An 18,068-nucleotide genomic window follows, 5' to 3' on the forward strand; every position below is an offset into this window, starting at 1 on the left:
CGATCTCGGCTCACTGCAACCTCTGCCTCCTGCCTCCTGGGTTCAAGCGATTATCTTGTCTCAGTCCCCCAGTAGCTGGGATTACAGGCATGTGCCACCCTGCCCAGCTAATTTTGCATTTTTAGGGGAGACGAGGTTTCTCCATGTTGGTCAGGCTGGTCTCGAACTCCTGACCTCAGGTGATCCGCCTGCCTTGGCCTCCCAAAGTGCTGGGATTACAGGTGTGAGCCACCACACTCAGCCGTTTTAAACTAAACTTTTTATTTAAAAGTAAATGTAGATTCACATACGGTTTTAAGAAATAATACAAATCCTGTGTACACTTTCTTCCAATGATAACACCTTGAAAAACTGTAATATTACAACCAGGATGTTGATATTTATGAACAATCCAGGGATCTTTTTCAGATTTTCCAAGTTTTACTTGTTCTTGTGTGCGCATGGGGGGGTGTGTGTGTGTGTTTATTTTTGGTTTTGAGACAGGGTCTCGCTCTGTCACCCAGGCTAGTGGGCAGCAGCAGTGGCAGGCTCCAGCAGTCTTCTCACCTCAGCCTCTCACCCAGCTGGGACTGCAAGTGTCCGCCACCACGCCTGGCTAATTGTTTTTTTGGTAGAGACGAGGTCTTCCTAAGTTGCCCTGCTGGTCTCCAACTCCTTGGCTCATGCAATCCTCCTGCCTTGGCTTTCCAAAGTGTTTGGATTACAGGCGTGAGTCAGAGTGCACAGCCAAGGTCTCCACAATTTTATCATGTTTAGTTTGTGTTCTTACCACCACAGGCAAGATACAAAATGGTTCCTCATCATTCTCCTGTGGCATTTTAAATAAAATAATTTGTGGTGTTCAATACCATGTATTTCTCCAGCTGAGGTACACATGTGACAGGCTCCAAAAGGCCACTGTTAGTCACTACAGTAGTACTGCCCAAGAAAACCCAAGAGCCACAAATGAAAGTTGCCTATGGCCGGGCGCAGTGGCTCACGCCTGTAATCCCAGCACTTTGGGAGGCCAAGGTGGGTGGATCACGAGGTCAGGAGATGGACCATCCTGGTCAACATGGTGAAACCCCGTCACTACTAAAATACAAAAAATTAGCCAGGCATGGTGGCAAGCGCCAGGAGTCCCAGCTACTCAGGAGGCTGAGGCAAGGTAATCGCTTGAACCTGGGAGACAGAGGTTGCAGTTAGCAGAGATCGGACCACTGCACTCCAGCCTGGCAACAGAGCAAGACTCCCTCTCACAAACAAACAAACAAAAAACCTCAAAAAACAAAAACAAACAAAAGCTGCTTATGAAATTAGACATTTCCCAGGAGCCAAAGGTAAAAGAGGTCAATTTAAATAATATATTTCAGAAAACCCAATATATCCAAGTATCTTCAACATGTAGCCAATATAAAAAGTATGAATGATTTGCTACTTTTCTCATACAAAGTCTTTGCAATCCAGTGAGCCTGCTCCTCTGCCAGCTGTTAGCATGGATTGAGCACCTACTATGTGCCTGACTCCATTCCAGGCCTGGGACACAGACCAGTTCTTGCCCTTTGAGAACACAGGACAATGGAAGGGACAAGCACAGTTCTAGAACATGACACAGGCCATGGCAGAAGCATGCACAGCGGGCTGGGAACACCTGGTTAGTAGAGAAGGTTCCATGGGGGCTTGGCCTCAAAGCCCAGTGGCAGCAGGGGGACCGACCAGAGGGAGCCCCAAGTGTCTGGGTGGGAGCCCTCAAGAGGAGAGGCACTTTGGAGGGAAGGCCCAGTGTGGTTTGGAGACATCCAGTAAAAGATGGCCCCTCCTCAAAGTGGGGTGCAGGGAAGGATTCTGGGCTTGCTGTTGAAGTTTTCTTGGAGGTTGATGTCACTGGAGGTGTGGCGATGACTCAGGCCAGAAAGTGCATGGGAAGCATGGAGAGTAGGGTACAGAGTCCACCATGTGGACAGCCAACATCAGGGGAATGCCCAAGGGAGAAAGAAAAACCAGGGACCAGCCGAGGAGGCCAGGCAGGAGGAGTGCAGGGATCTTCGAGGCAGGCCCCCAACCCAGTGGAGCCACTCCAGCCGCTTCTGTTCTGAGGTTACAATGGGTGATGGCTCTGTGGGGCTGCAATGAGAAGTGGCATGCAGGGAGGGCCAGGGGAGGAGAGACATGCTGTGGGTCCCAGGTTCAGATCCCAGGACTGAATTGGAAGGACCGTGTCTGTGTTGAAGTTCAAGACCTACCACTTTTGTTGCCATGCCTCTCAGTTCTTCCTACCTTTTTGCAATTTCCTTTTTGATAATTTCAGCTTCCTAAATGTATACATCTGACTTCACTTTCACTCACATCTCACCCTCACACCTCCACCAGCCCCTTCTCACTATTACACACCCAGGAGACACAGGAGGTGCAAGGAAGGTCTGGAGCCCCAAGAGCCAGGAGCCTCAGGAGTCAGGTGTCCAGAGAGCCAGGAACCCTGACACCCAGGATTCCCAACACCCAGGGGCCCTGATAGCCAGGGTGTTCCTGATAGCCAGGAACTCCAACAGTCAGAAGCCTCTACCACCAGGAGCCCCAATACCCAGGGTCCCCTACAGCCAGGAACCTCAACACCCAGGGGCCCCTATTATAGTCAGGAACCTCGACATCCAGGGGCCCCTTTTATTGCCAGGAATCCTGACACCCAGGAGCCCCTACTATAGTCAGGAATCTCGACACCCAGAGCTCCTACTATAGCCAGGAACCCCGACACCCAGGAGCCCCTACTATAGCCAGGAACCCCGACACCCAGGAGCTCCTAGTATAGTCAGGAATCCTGACACCCAGGAGTCCCTAGTATAGCCAGGAACCCCAACCCCCAGGAGCCTCTAGTATAGCCAGGAACCCTGACACCCAGGAGCCCTTACAGCCAGGAACCCCAACACCCAGGAGCCCCTATAATAGCTAGAAACCCTAACACCCAGGAGCCCCTACAGCCAGGAATCTAGATACCCAGGGGCCCCTACAGCCAGGAGCCAATACAGCCAGGAACCCCAATACCCAGAAGGCCCTACTGTAGCCAGGAACCCTGACACCCAGGAACCCCAATACCCAGCAGCCCCTACTATAGCCAGGAACCCTGACACCCAGGAGCCCCTAGAGCCAGGAACCCCAACACCCAGCAGCCCCTACTATGGCCAGGAACCCAGACACCCAGGAGTCCCTACTATAGCCAGGAACCCCGACACCCAGGAGCCCCTACAGCCAGGAACCCCAATACCCAGCAGCCCCTACTATAGCCAGGAACCCCGACACCCAGGAGCCCCTAGAGCCAGGAACCCCAACACCCAGCAGCCCCTACTATGGCCAGGAACCCAGACACCCAGGAGTCCCTACTATAGCCAGGAACCCCGACACCCAGGAGCCCCTACAGCCAGGAACCCCAATACCCAGCAGCCCCTACTATAGCCAGGAACCCCGACACCCAGGAGCCGCTAGAGCCAGGAACCCCAACACCCAGGAGCCCCTATAATAGCTAGAAACCCTAACACCCAGGAGCCCCTACAGCCAGGAATCTAGATACCCAGGGGCCCCTACAGCCAGGAGCCAATACAGCCAGGAACCCCAACACCCAGAAGGCCCTACTGTAGCCAGGAACCCTGACACCCAGGAACCCCTACAGCCAGGAACCCCAATACGCAGCAGCCCCTACTATAGCCAGGAACCCCGACACCCAGGAGCCCCTAGAGCCAGGAACCCCAACACCCAGCAGCCCCTACTATGGCCAGGAACCCAGACACCCAGGAGTCCCTACTATAGCCAGGAACCCCGACACCCAGGAGCCCCTACAGCCAGGAACCCCAATACCCAGGAGCCCTTACAGTCAGGAATCTCGATACCCAGGGGCCGCTACAGCCAGGAACCTCCACAGCCAGGGGCCTTGACGGCCTGAAGTCACTACAGCCAGGAGCCCCGACAGCCAGGGACCGCGGGAGCCCGGAGGCCCGCAGCGGAGAGCTCGGGCCTGGCAGGGTCGGAGCCCCCCGGCGCCACGCAGCGCCCGCCGCCGCCCGTGGGATTTCTCCGGCTCCGCAGCAGCCGGCGCCGACGGGGGCGGGACTATTCCCCGCGCAGGCGCTGTGCGCTCCGCCGCCCCGCCCACATCCGGCCGCGGGCGCTCGATTGCTCCTGTCTGGTGGCGGCAGCATGGCGGCGGGGGCGGCCGAGGCGGCTGCAGCGGCCGTGGAGGAGGTCGGCTCAGTCGGGCAGTTTGAGGAGCTGCTGCGCCTCAAAGCCAAGTAAGCGGGGAGGCGAGCGGCAGGAGTGAGGAGCCGGGGCAGGCGTGGCCGCGGGACCGGGCCGGCGTGGGACGACGGGCCGCCCAGCTCGCTTGGCGCCCGGCTCGCTTCGGCCTCGGGGGACCGGGCCCGGCGCCGCCCGTGGACTCCCCCGAGCCTCAGGCGCTGGCTGGCCCGAGCCGCGGGCTTCCCGCCCCGGGACGGCGAGCAGGGCGCGACGTTTGCCCCGCAGCCCCAGCCCCAGCCGGCCCCGACGCCGGCGACGGCTGTCCGAGCCCGAGGGCGGCGACCTTCCCGGCCCCTGGCCTGGGCAGCCCCGCGGCGGGACAGAGGCGGTGACTCAGCTGTGCCGAGGGCGGGGTACGGGGTGCGGGGCGGCGCCGGGACCCCGGCCCTCCACGCCACGGAGCGGGGGGCCACGGCTGCGGGCTCCGCCTTTGCTGCGCCCGCCGGGAGAGGGCTGCGGGCTCGGCCCCTGCCTCTTCGCCTCCCTCCGGGAACGCGCCTGGCGCGGGAAGAGCGGCTGGGGGAGCCCCGCTGCGCTCGCGCGGCCTGGCCGGCTTTGGAAGTCAGCCTCTAAAGTTTGTTGGTCAGCGGGTAGAGTCAGTGTGCAGACTTAACCTGTTGCCGGAGACGGAGATCCCTGTTCCGTGGACTGGGTGAGTGAGAGTCTGTTCAGGCTCGGCAGCGGTGTCAAGCCTGCAAGCCTTGGGAGGACCACGGAAGGAGAGCCACGGGAAGGCATAGAAGACGTTGTCTGGGTGTGCTGGAAGCTCCGAACTGCAGACATGCTTACGAGTCGGTGCTTACTGGCACGCCTGCTTCCAGGGAAAGGTCTGCACGTGGACTCTCCGTGGTGATTCATACCACCTCGCATTGTAGACCACTCGGAGGACTGAGTTGTTCTCTCAGTTGTATTAGTGTTTTGTTTTTTTTTTGACTATTACAAAGTTTATTTCACAAAAAGTCTAATATGAAAATGTACATGACCTAATTTTTACATCACAGTAGAACAGGCCCTATGGAGAGGACACAGGTTTCTCCGCTGAACAGCCGTTATTTGTACTCGTTCCAAGGCTTCTAACATGATGATACTATTTCCTCGTATTACCACCATTCCAATATTGTTCTGTTGTCCGCTAGTCGCCATCTCCATACATTCATCAATCACAAGATTCATAAAGGGATCAAATCCCCGCAATATTCCTTCAGCATGGCTGCCACCATTTAATTTCAACGATAACTTCTTGTCCATAAATTTTTTCAACTCGGGAGGGTGAGCTTTGCTCATGATGGCTACTCCGCGGGCACACACCATATTAGTGGTTTTTAAGGGAACTCTCACGTGGGATTGCCTGGGATCCAGTCCTAACCCAGCCACTCACTAGCCGTGTAACCCCTGGGCACGTTTCATACCCAAGCCTCAGTTTCTCAGCGGTGAAATAGATTAGCGCCTATTAATACCTCAGGGTTGTTGTGAGGGTTAAATGAGATGATGCACGCAAAATGTTATTTTCTTTTTTTTTTGAGACGGAGTTTCGCTCTTGTTACCCAGGCTGGAGTGCAATGGCGCGATCACGGCTCACCGCAACCTCCACCTCCTGGGTTCAGGCAATTCTCCTGCCTCAGCCTCCTGAGTAGCTCGGATTACAGGCACGCGCCACCATGCCCAGCTAATGTTTTGTATTTTTAGTAGAGACGGGGTTTCACCATGTTGACCAGGATGGTCTCGATCTCTTGACCTCGTGATCCACCCGCCTCGGCCTCCCAAAGTGCTGGGATTACAGGCTTGAGCCACCGCGCCCGGCCCGCAAAATGTTATTAATAAAACGCCTAGTATGCAGGAAACACTCAATAGATGTTGGCCCTTAGTTATTTCACTAGGGAGCAGAGTGGTTCATGGAATTCACAGGCAAAAAATGCTTTGTTTTCGAGACAGGGTCTGGCTCTGTCACCCAGGCTGCAGTATAGTGGCGCGATCACGGCTCACTGTAGCCTCTGCCTCCGGGGCTCAAGTGATCCCACCCATCTCCTCCTCCCATCTCAGCCTCCTGAGTAGCTGGGACCACAGGGCTTTCACCACTACGGGTTTTTTTTTTTTTTTTTTTTAATGCGACTGAGTCTGGCTTTGTTTCCCAGGCTGGAGTGCAATGGCGCAATATCGGCTCACAGCAACCTACGTCCATTTCCCTGGCTCAAGCAGTTCTGCCTCAGACTCTCAGGTAGTAGGGATTACAGGCGCCCACCACCACACCCGGCTAATTTTTTGCATTTTTAGTAGACTGGGTCTTACCATTTTGGCCAGGCTTGTCTCGAACTCCTGACCTCAAGTGATCCGCCCATCTCAGCTTCCCAGAGTGCTAGGATTACAGGTGAGAGCCACCGTGCCTGTCCAATTTTTATATTTTTTTTGTAGAGTTGAGGTCTTGCTATGTTGCCCAGGCTGGTCTTGAACTTCTGGACTCAAGCGATTTGCTCTCTTCAGCCTCCAAAGTGTTGGGATTACAGGCAAGAGTTACCACGCTTGGCAAAAATACTTATTGATGTAAATTTTGTTTTGTTTTGTTTTGGAGACAGGCTATTGCTCTGTTGCTCAGGCTGGAGTGCAGTGGTGTGATCTTGGCTCACTGCAGCCTTGACGTCCCAGGTTCAAGCGATCCTCTAAGCTCAGCCTCCTGTGTATCTGGGACTACATGTGCCGACACCATGCTGGGCTAATTTGTGTATTTTTTGTAGAGATGAGGTTTCCTCTTGTTGCCCAGGCTGGTCTTTGGAATGCCTCAACTCAAGTGATCCACCTACCTTGGCCTTGTAAAGTATTGGTATTACAGACTTGAGCTCCCAGACTGGCCCTGTTGATCTAAATTGAGTGAAATTTTGCTGACTGAATTTGAATTAGAGACAGGTAGTACTATGATTTTGTCATGGGGAGTGCAGGTGAGATGAGAGTATTGCCTTTGGAAATAGGGAGGAGTGAGAGTTACTAATGCTTAGAAATGCTTTATGGGGGTGATGAAATTAAAAGTATTATTTAAAACTGCGCTTTAGGCCGGGCGCGGTGGCTCACACCTGTAATCCCAGCACTTTGGGAGGCCGAGGTGGGTGGATCAGGAGGTCAAGAGATCGGGACCATCCTGGTCAACGTGAAACCCCGTCTCTATTAAAAATACAAAAAATTAGCTGGGCATGGTGGCACGTGCCTGTAATCCCAGCTACTCAGGAGGCTGAGGCAGGAGAATTGCCTGAACCCAGGAGGCGGAGGCTGTGGTGAGCCAAGATCACACCATTGCACTCCAGCCTGGGTAACAAGAGCGAAAAACTCAGTCTCAGAAGAAAAACAGAAACAAAACTGTGCTTTAGGCATTTCACGTTTACCTGGGAAATTGTTAAAAAAAAAAAAAAAAAAGCGGGTGTTGGGGGGAGCACTTAACATTTACTCACTGATGGAAGCTGAGTCCTTTTTTTTTTTTTTGGTGAGACGGAGTTTCGCTCTTGTTACCCAGGCTGGAGTGCAATGGCGAGATCTCGGCTCACTGCAGCCTTTGCCTCCCAGATTCAAATGATTCTTCTGCGTCAGCCTCCTGAGTAGCTGGGATTACAGGCACGCATCTGGCTAATTTTTGTGTTTTTAGTAGAGATGGGGTTTCACCATATTGGCCAGGCTGGTCTTGAACTCCTGACCTCATGATCTACCCAGCCTTGGCCTCCCAAAGTGCAGGGATTACAGGTGTGAGCCACCACACCGGGCCAAATTCAGGCTTTTTTTTTTTTTTTTTTAAAGACGAGGTTTCACCATGTTGATCAGGCTGGTCTTGAACTCCCGACCTCAGGTGATCCGCCCACCTTGGCCTCCAAAGTGCTTGGATTACAGGTGTGAGCCACCAAGCCCAGCCTAAATTCAGGTTTTATGGCATACTTTTTTTTTTTTTTTGAGACAGTTTCGCTCTTGTTACCCAGGCTGGAGTGCAATGGCGCGATCTCGGCTCACCGCAACCTCCGCCTCCTGGGTTCAGGCAATTCTCCTTCCTCAGCCTCCTGAGTAGCTGTGATTACAGGCATGCGCCACCATGCCCAGCTAATTTTTTGTATTTTTAGTAGAGACGGGGTTTCACCATGTTGATCAGGATGGTCTGGATCTTTTGACCTCGTGATCCACCCGCCTCGGCCTCCCAAAGTGCTGGGATTACAGGCTTGAGCCACCGCGCCCGGCATGGCATACTTTCTTGTTTTACTTTTTGGGTTCATATTGTTAGAAAGTTGGGTAACCTACTTTAAGTTCTGAAAAATATAGTTATATTATGAGTATTTTCCTGTGGCATTAAAAGTTCTTTGAAAATTTGATTTGTAATGGCTTTATAATATTTTCTTTTGACCATTTAAAAACTGTATTGTTGAGCATCAGATTTGTCTAGTTACTTGCTACGTAAAATAGTGGGAAAATATTGTCTCTTAGTTACTTCCTTAGGATTGATACTTATGTGTAAGAAATTTCTTTTTTTTTTTGAGACGGAGTTTCGCTCTTGTTACCCAGGCTGGAGTGCAATGGTGCGATCTCGGCTCACCGCAACCTCCGCCTCCTGGGTTCAAGCAATTCTCCTGCCTCAGCCTCCTGAGTAGCTGGGATTACAGGCACGCGCCACCATGCCCAGCTAATTTTTTTGTATTTTTAGTAGAGACGGGGTTTCACCATGTTGACCAGGATGGTCTCGATCTCTCGACCTCGTGATCCACCCGCCTCGGCCTCCCAAAGTGCTGGGATTACAGGCTCGAGCCACCGCGCCCGGCGTGTAAGAAATTTCTGAAAGATCTCAATTTAATTTTTACCAGCAGGATATGAAAGTACTTCTTGCCATCCTTTTTATCATTGGATATTATGATTTAAACAGTCCTCTTGTTGGCTGGGGACGGTGGCTCATGCCTGTGATTGCAGCGCTTTGGGAGGCCAAAGCAGGTGGATTGCTTGAGCCCAGGAGTTTGAGACCAGCCTGCTCATTGGCAAAACCCCATCGTTGAAAAGAACAAAACAAAACAAACCCAGAAAATACTAGCTGGATGTGGTGGCATATGCCTGTAGTCTGAGAGGCTGAGGTGGGGGGATCACCTGAGCCCAGGAAGTTGAGGCTGCAGTGAGCTGTGGTGATCATGCCACTGCACTCCAGCCTAGGCATTAGAGTAAGACTCTGTCTCCAAAAAAAAAAAATAAATAAATAAAATAAATGAATAAATAAAAAGAACCAACAAAATGCACAGATCTTAATCGTCAGATTGATTAATTTTGACAGTTTTATGCACAACAGTAACCCCCATTCACGGGAAGAATGTAGAACCCCTGGAAGGTTTCTATTCCCTTTCCCTTAACTACTGATCTCTTCCTGTCACTGTAGATGAGTTTTCCCTGCTCTTGGACTTTGCGTGAGTGGAATCATACAGTTCTTTTTTGTGTCTGTGGCATCTTTTGCTCACATATTTTTGAGCTTCATCCGTGTCATTTCCTGTGTTTGTAGTTGGTTTCATTTTACTGCTAAATTATATTCCGTTGTGTGAATATCTATAACTTTCTCCCATTTGCGGACATTTGACTAATTTCCAGTTTTGGGTTATTATCTGTAGGGCTGCTGTGAGCATTCTCGCATGAGGCCACTGTGAAACCTCTGTTTTTGTTCTCGCCATTATTAGGCCCTGGAGCCTCCCTGGATCCTCTTCATCGCTGGAGGCTATAGTGGACAGAGGCTCCTGAGGGAGGGTTTTGAGGGGATCAGGCCTTTGCTCTAGTTCTAGGGCCAGAATTCAGTTCCAGGGCCCCAGAAAACTGCAAGGTAGGCTGAGAAATGTAATCCAGCTGAATGCACGGGAGGAAGATGAAACAGTACTTGATTGAAACAGTGTCGTCTCTGCCTTGGACCTGAGGCCCCACCCACCTACTCAACCATTGAGGCTGCTGAGTTGTGCGGGATGCAGATTAACACCCAGTGGCTAGGGGGCCCCTACAATGTGTCCTTCCCTGCCTTAGGTGGGTCTTTCTTTGGAGCTTCCTGCTTTCCTTTTGTGTGCCCTTCATCAGTCCTTCCAGTGGTCTCTGCCCTCTGTTTTCCTATGTTTCAGCAAATGACTTTGCTTCCCACCTGAGAGAAAACAGGACTTCTCCCGAGCCCTCCTTCCACTCCCACCTCTCCCAGCACATACCATTTATTCATAGCCTTACCCATTCTTAATTCCTTGGCTCCTGACTCAGAGGAGACTGCCCTTCTTCTGCAAGGTAAGCTGTTCTCTGCTCTGGATTTCCCCTCTCCTCCCTTCTGAGTCCTTGCGTCCTGAGCTGTCTTGTGTCTACAACGTTTCCCTTTCCATTTGCAGTTTCCCCAGGTGAAGAAAACATGAAAATTTTCTTATTAAAAATGCCATTCCTTGATTTTGTCTTTTCCTCTGCCTGTACAGATCTCTTAGAGTGGATCTCTGCTTCCTCATCTTCACTTCTGTTCTCAGTGGACTGCAGTCTGACCTGTGCTTCCGCTATTCCACTGAAGTTACTCTGTTAGTTGCCTTTCCTGCTGCATTGGATGATTGTCACTCCCTCTTGATGCTTTTCTCTTGACTTCTGTGAGACCCTTTAATCTTCCAGTACCGCTTTGCACCCTTTCTCTGCTTCACTACATGAGTTCCTTCTCCTCTATCTGTCCTAATTTGATATTGATAAACCCCTGAGTCGCTGACCTCTGGTGTCTTCTGTGTCCCTCTGTATCCCTTTGCATTGTGGTGCTGGCAGGGCTCCTTTCTTGATTCCCAAATCTGCATATCAAGTGCAGACTTCCCTGAACTCTGGGCGTACTAACAGCCCTTTAAACTTCCTTCCCTCAGGTTGGCCGCTTCTGCACTGTGATTTGAGACATAGTGCCACCACTAACCATCAGCCTCTGAGCCAGAGCTTGGAGCCAGCTGTAGATTGTGCCTCATCTGTCACCAAATCCTGCCCCTTCTACCTTCGAAATCCTAGCTTCTCTTTGCGTCTGCTCTCCTGACATTGCTGTAAGCCTGTGCCTTTCCCACTGGTGTTATTTGATTGATTTTTACAGTCACTCCTTTCTTTACCCACAGGTTACTTGTCCTTGGTTCTTTTCACCACGGAACATAATTCTGTTTGTGATTTTTCAGAGTTTTTTTAGGAGGTGGTATATTTGAACAGAATTCTATAAAACTGAAGGATTTTTCAGTTGGATATGCCCATAGATGTTTTTGCCAAGAACATTTTGTATGAAAATTAACTAAAATAGATACAAATTATTACTCTGCTATTCTGTGTGTTCATACTATAAATATTCAGGATTTTTTTTTAAATGGGTCTTGCTTTGTTGCCCACAGTGGAGTGTAGTGGTATAATCATGGCTCACTGCAACCTCGACCTCCCGGGCTCAAATGATCCTCCTACCTCAGCCTCCCGAAATGCTGATTACAGGCATGAGCCACCTTGCCTGGCCTAGAGAAATCTTTTTTTTTTTTGAGATGGAGTCTTGTTCTGCTGCCTAGGCTACAGTGCAGTTGTGTGATCTCAGCTCACTGCAACCTCTGTCTCCCGGGCTCAAATGATTGAGCCTCAGCCTCCTAAATAGATGGGATTACAGGTGTGCACCAACACACCTGGCTAATTTTTTTTTTTTTTTCCCGAGACGGAGTTTCGCTCTTGTTACCCAGGCTGGAGTGCAATGGCGCGATCTCGGCTCACCGCAACCTCCGCCTCCCGAGTTCAGGCGATTCTCCTGCCTCAGCCTCCTGAGTAGCAGGGATTACAGGCACACACCACCATGCCCAGCTGATTTTTTTGTATTTTTAGTAGAGACGGGGTTTCACCATGTTGACCAGGATGGTCTCGATCTCTTGAGCTTGTGATCCACCCGCCTCAGCCTCCCAAAGTGCTGGGATTACAGGCTTGAGCCACAGCACCTGGCCAATTTTTTGTATTTTTAATAGAGATGGGGTTTCACCATGTTAGCCAGACTGGTCTCAAACTGCTGACCTCAAGTGATCTACCCGCCTTGGCCTCCCAAAGTGCTGGGATTATAGGTATGAGCCACTGTGCCTGGCCTAGAAAAATCTTTTGTAGCATAATATTAAAAAGTATAAAAGAATGTGTTTGTGAAAAGCAGTTCTGTTCTTTTTCTCGTTTTCCACTGGCATGCCCTCATTTTCAAGATTTATTGCTGTTTCTATGGTCAGGGTTATGTTTCTTCATCACTATACCACATTTAAAAAGTAAATAATTATATTACTAGTAATAATGTGTCTACAACCATTTTTCACAAACATTGTGCCATTTAGTACAGAAATTCAGTTTCCACTTTCCTCAGGGGTCTGAAAATATGGTTGATTTACCGGGCTTTTTTTTTCTTTTTTTCTTTTGCTTTAAGTTCTGGGATACATATGCAGAACATGCAGGTTTGTTACATAGGTATACATGTGCCATGGTGGTTTGCTGCAACTATCAACCTGTCATCTAGGGTTTGAGCCCTACAAGCATTAGGTATTTGTTCTAATGCTTTCCCTCCCATTACTCCAACCCCCTGACAGACCCGGGTTTGTGATGTTCCCCTTTCTGTGTCCGTGTGTTCTCATTGTTCAACTCATGAGTGAGAACATGTGGTTTTCTGTTCCTGGGTTAGTTTGCTGAGAATGGTGGCTTCTAGCTTCTTCCATGCCCCTGCAAAGGACATGAACTCATTCCTTTTTATGGCTGCATAGTATTCCATGGTATATATGTGCTATATTTTCTTTATCCAGTCTATCATTGATGGGCATTTGGTTGGTTCCAAGTCTTTGCTATTGTAAATACTGTTGCAGTAAACATACGTGTTCATGTGTTTTTATAGTCGAATGATTTATAATCCTTTGAGTATATACCCAGTAATGGGATTGCTGGGTCAAATGGTATTTCTGGTTCTAGATCCTTAAGGTATCACCACACTGTCTTCCACAATGGTTGAACTAATTTATACTCCCACCATCAGTGATTTACATGACTTTTAATTGAGGTGGATGAATATTCAGATCTATTTCATATGGGCTTGATTTGAAATATCATTGACTTGAAAATTTATCTGAGGCCAGACGCGGTGGCTCAAGCCTGTAATCCCAGCATTTTAGGAGGCCGAGGCGGGTGGATCACGAGGTCAAGAGATCGAGACCATCCTCTTCAACATGGTGAAACCCTGTCTCTACTAAAAATACAAAAAATTAGCTGGGCATGGTGGCACATGCCTGTAATCCCAGCTATTCAGGAGGCTGAGGCAGGAGAATTGCTTGAACCCAGGAGGCGGAGGTTGCAGTGAGCCAAGATTGCGCCATTGCACTCCAGCCTGGGTAACAAGAGCGAAACTCTGTCTCAAAAAAAAAAAAAAGAAAATTTATCTGAAAGAGTCTCAAGACCTTGCAGAGTCATTTTGTATTCCAGTGTTATATACAGCAAAATTCTAGCAGTACGAAAAAACTCAGGTAGTTCTTTTAAAGTTTTTTTTTCCTTTTTCGTAATTTAATCTATATCAGTATTTGTTTGTTTCCAAAATTGGTATAATTTTAAATCAATGCATTTAATTGATTTACAGGTCTCTTCTTGTGGTCCATTTCTGGGCACCATGGGCTCCACAATGTGCACAGATGAACGAAGTTATGGCAGAGTTAGCTAAAGAACACCCTCAGGTTTCATTTGTGAAGGTATTTATATTTCAGTGTCATGTCTTTTATGAATTTAATTCTGATTTATGATTTATGGGTTAGATTAGGGCTGGACATGGTAGCTCATGCCTGTAATTTCAGCACTTTGGGAGGTTGAGGCGAGCAGATCACCTGAGTTCAAGAGTTTGAGACCAGCCTGGCCAAGATAGTGAAATCGTGTCTCTACTAAAATGCAAAAATTAACTGGGCGTGGTGGTGGGCATCTGTAGTCTCAGCTGTGTGGGAGGCGGAGGCAGGAGAATCGTTTGAACCCAGGAGGTGAAGGTTGCAGTGAGCCCATATCATGCCACTGCACGCTGGCTTGGGTGACAGAGTGAGATTCCACCAAAAAACAAAACAAAACAAAAAACACCAATGAAAGATTAGATTTTATTAACTAGTATAAAGAAGGAGTGATGTGGAATTCCAAATATCCCTGGGATCTGTTATTTTTGCAAATTCTTTTTTTTTTTGAGACACGGTTTTCCTCTTGTTGCCCAAGCTGGAGTGCAGTGGCACGATCTCGGCTCACCACAACCTCTGCCTTCTGGGTTCAAGCAATTCTCCTGCCTCAGCCTCCTGAGTAGCTGGGATTACAGGCATGTGCCACCATGCCCGGCTAATATTGTATTACTAGTAGAGACGGGATTTCTCCATGTTGTTCAGACTGGTCTCAAACTCCCAACCTCAGGTGATGCTCCCACCTCAGCCTCCCAAAGTGCTGGGATTATAGGCATGAGCCACCATGCCAGGCCTATTTTAGCAAATTATTCTTAAAAATTTTAAAATAGTTTTGCATTTCTCTTTTTTTTTTGGTTTTTTTTGAAATGGAGTCTTGCTCTGTCATCTAGGGTGGAGTACAGTGGCGCAATCTTGGATTGTTGCAACATCCACCGCCCGGGTTCAAGCGATTCTCCTGCCTCAGCCTCCCGAGTAGCTGGGATCACAGGCGTGTGCCATCACACCTGGCTACTTTTGCATTTTTTAGAGACGGGGTTTCTCCATGTTGGTCGGGCTGGTCTCGAACTCCTGACCTCAGGTGATCCTCCCGCCTCAGCCTTCCAAAGTGCTGGGAACCACTGTGCCTCGCCAATTTTGCATTTCTTACGTATTTCCTTGACCATCCTTGGGTATCGGGCATGATTACCAAATGTCAAGATAGCTGTGGGCTGGAGATTTGGAGTGCACAGGCAGAAAGTTAGTTCCCTATGGGTAACTGTGGTTTTAAGACATTTAAAATAGTAACAGAAATGACGTTATTAAAAACCTAGGTGTGCTGTGGAAAATAAGAAAGGATATGTAAAGGCTGCTGGGACCAGGGGACAGGAAGTTGCTATCTTGGTTCAGATGAGGGTGAAAGTCCTTCCCACCTGTTGAGAGTGCAGAGGGAGAGGGAAGCCAGTCAGTCTCTTCCATGCCTCTTGTGTTTTTCACTCTGGTTTTTTGTGTTCCTACATCCCTGCTGTCTCTTGAGTGGATACCTACTAGGAAAGCCGTAGTTGTGACTGTGAATCAACTCAATTAATTTAGCATATTAAAGTTATTATTCAGGACTTAGTACTGGTTTAGGCAACAAGGCCAAAATATGTGTGGAGAGTCTTAGAAATGAATTATGGGGAGGGGAGATGCACCTTGTATTCCAAAGCCTGAGTCCTTAAGATTTAAAAAACAAATGAAAAACCAAAGTCTTATTTTTTAAAACAAGAATTGGTGAGTTCAGAGTCCATGTTAGCCAATATACTAGTATATGGAGTTAAAAATAATGTCAGCTGTGTTGGTCTGTATGCCTCTTTTTATGTAAACTGAAAAACAGAATTCTGACAGGATAATTCATTTGTATAGTAGGTGATAAAATGTTCAGGCAATTTCTGTATAGGTAAGTTTGCTTTGAATAGGTATTACACTCAGATGACTCAAAATTCCAAGCACTATAGAGAGGTGTCCGTTCAGAAGGCTCACCCCATTCCTCCCTTGTCACCCTTGTGTCCCACCACATAAATAACTGCTTGTATTAATTTTGTATGAATCCTTCTAGTGTTTCTTTATGCAAATAGGGCAGATGTGAATATAGTGGTTAGCTTTTTAAAATTTAAGGACTTATTTAAAATTCCAATGAAATGTATAATGTAACTTTAGATTGTAACCCTAAAATGTCTAATATAAATAATGGACGGGGACATTAAAACTGCATGTTTGGTCAGTGATAAAAGATAATGATTACAAGTGAAATGAATGATTAAACATTTCAATCACAAGATTAATCAAGATGATGGTAATTGTTCTAAGCCTGCTTTTATGTGTATCATGTTACTGGTTTAAGCAACACATTGTTCTTCGCTGCTATCTGAATGATTTATTTAAAGTGACTATAGAATTACTTCTCGCCTTGGTATCAGACTTGGCAGTGAGATTTTACGTTGTTCAAGTGCTTAAGTATCTCTGTGAGCCAAAGGTTGGAGGAGCCCTCAGTGCTTTTGGGTTGTGGGGGATACCTGAGCTTTACTGCACCTGCCACTCAGGAGGATGATGACTGCATAAGATTGGTCTTCTTCCAGGAGTCATCACTTTCCAGAAATTCACTCTATAACGTAGTCTTTCTTTCATTAGACATCATTAAGGGCAAAGGTAATATGCATGGCATTTGTAAGGTAGCTAATTAAAAGCTACTTGCTCAACAGTAGTAAGCGAAAGAGAAGTAGAATGAGATATCATTGGTCTTTCCCAGTAAGAGAGGCATGCAGGCTGGGCGCTGTGGCTCACACCTCTAATACCAATACCTCTTGAGGCTGAGGTGGGAGGATTGCTTGAGGCCAGGAGTTCAAAACCAGCCTGACGCACATAGCAAGACCATTTCTACAAAGGAAAAACTGACTGGGTGCGGTGGCTCATGCCTATAATCCCAGCACTTTGGGAGGCTGAGGCAGGCGGATCATCTGAGGTCAGGAGCCTAGCCAACGTGGTGAAACCCTGTCTTTACTAAAAATACAAATATTATCTGGCTGGTGGCAGGCGCCTGTAATCCCAGCTACTTGGGAGACTGAGGCGAGAGAATCACTTGAACCTGGGAAGCAGAGGCTGTAGTGAGTCGAGATTGTGCCATTGCGCTTTATAGCCTGGGATGCGGGGGAAGCGAGAGACTTTGTCTCAGAAAAAAAAAAGGGAAAAAATCTGAAAAAGCTGTATGTGTTGGCGTGCACTTGTAGTCCCAGTTACTTGGGACGATGAGGCAGAGGATCCCCTGAGCTCAGGTCTCAAGGCAGTCACACCATTGAGTGGCAGAGTGAGACTATGTCTTAAAAAAAAAGAGAGAGGAATGTAGTTCATTTTAAAACACCTTTCTTTTTGTTAAGGAGAGTTTTTGGAAAGTTCTAGAGTATGAACTAACGTTCTTCTACTTCATCTTGTGTCTGTTTGATTTCTTAGTCTTTTTTTTGGAGAGAAGGTCTCACTCTGTTGGCCAGGCTGTAGTGCAGTGGTGTGATCGTGGCTCACTGTAGCCTCTATCTTCCAGGCTCAAGCAATTTCCCCCACTGTAGCCTCCTGAGTAGCTAGGACTACAGGTGTGTACCACCATGCCCAGCTAAGTTTTGTATTGTTTGTAGAGATAGGGTTTTGCCATGTTGCTCAGGCTGGTCTTGAGCTCGTGGGCTCAAGCAGTCTGCCTACCTTGGCCTCCCAAAGTACTTGGATTACAGACGTGAGCCACTGTGCCCTTCAGTCTTTTTTTTAAATGATAAAATAGTTTGGCATTTTTGGCTTGTGAAGTAAAGGGATCAGTTCATGTTTGTGACTGGGATTTATAAAATCATTAAATAAGTCATCATAAACTAGATATTTTTGAACAGATTGTAAATTTTTGTGACTGTCAACAATTTCTTATTTTGTAGGAGCTGATAAAATAACACCTTAGAGGAGTTAGTCACCCGTTTTTGGTCAGAGTAGTTAGTTTGTGCTCATTAGAATTGAATGCTGAAAGACAGGGTTTGCACATTTCTTGCATCTGAATCCCTCATTCTCTGTATCGATGATGTGCTTGTAAAGTGTATCAGGGCAGGGTATAGTGGCTCACACCTGTAACTCCAGCACTTTGGGAGGCTGCTTTGGGAGGCCTGA

General features: G+C 48.3%; 1 protein-coding gene across 3 annotated transcripts in view; it reads left to right on the plus strand.

Moving 5' to 3' along the window:
• Positions 1-4,131: 4,131 nt before the first annotated feature.
• GLRX3 (glutaredoxin 3) overlaps positions 4,132-18,068 on the plus strand; it is a 42,345-nt gene continuing 28,408 nt past the window's right edge. For 2 of the 3 annotated variants that reach the window (XM_039465157.2, XM_039465158.2), the window contains exons 1-2: positions 4,132-4,256; positions 13,847-13,955. In XM_039465157.2, the coding sequence (XP_039321091.1) occupies positions 4,165-4,256; positions 13,847-13,955 (201 nt within the window). In that variant the 5' untranslated portion in view covers positions 4,132-4,164. Of the gene's footprint in view, positions 4,257-4,847; positions 4,916-13,846; positions 13,956-18,068 lie in introns of those variants that run through there. The other variant, XM_074383101.1, reaches the window with a different exon arrangement.

This window comes from Saimiri boliviensis, chromosome 12, assembly GCF_048565385.1.
Source record: "Saimiri boliviensis isolate mSaiBol1 chromosome 12, mSaiBol1.pri, whole genome shotgun sequence".
Classification (NCBI taxonomy): domain Eukaryota; kingdom Metazoa; phylum Chordata; class Mammalia; order Primates; family Cebidae; genus Saimiri; species Saimiri boliviensis.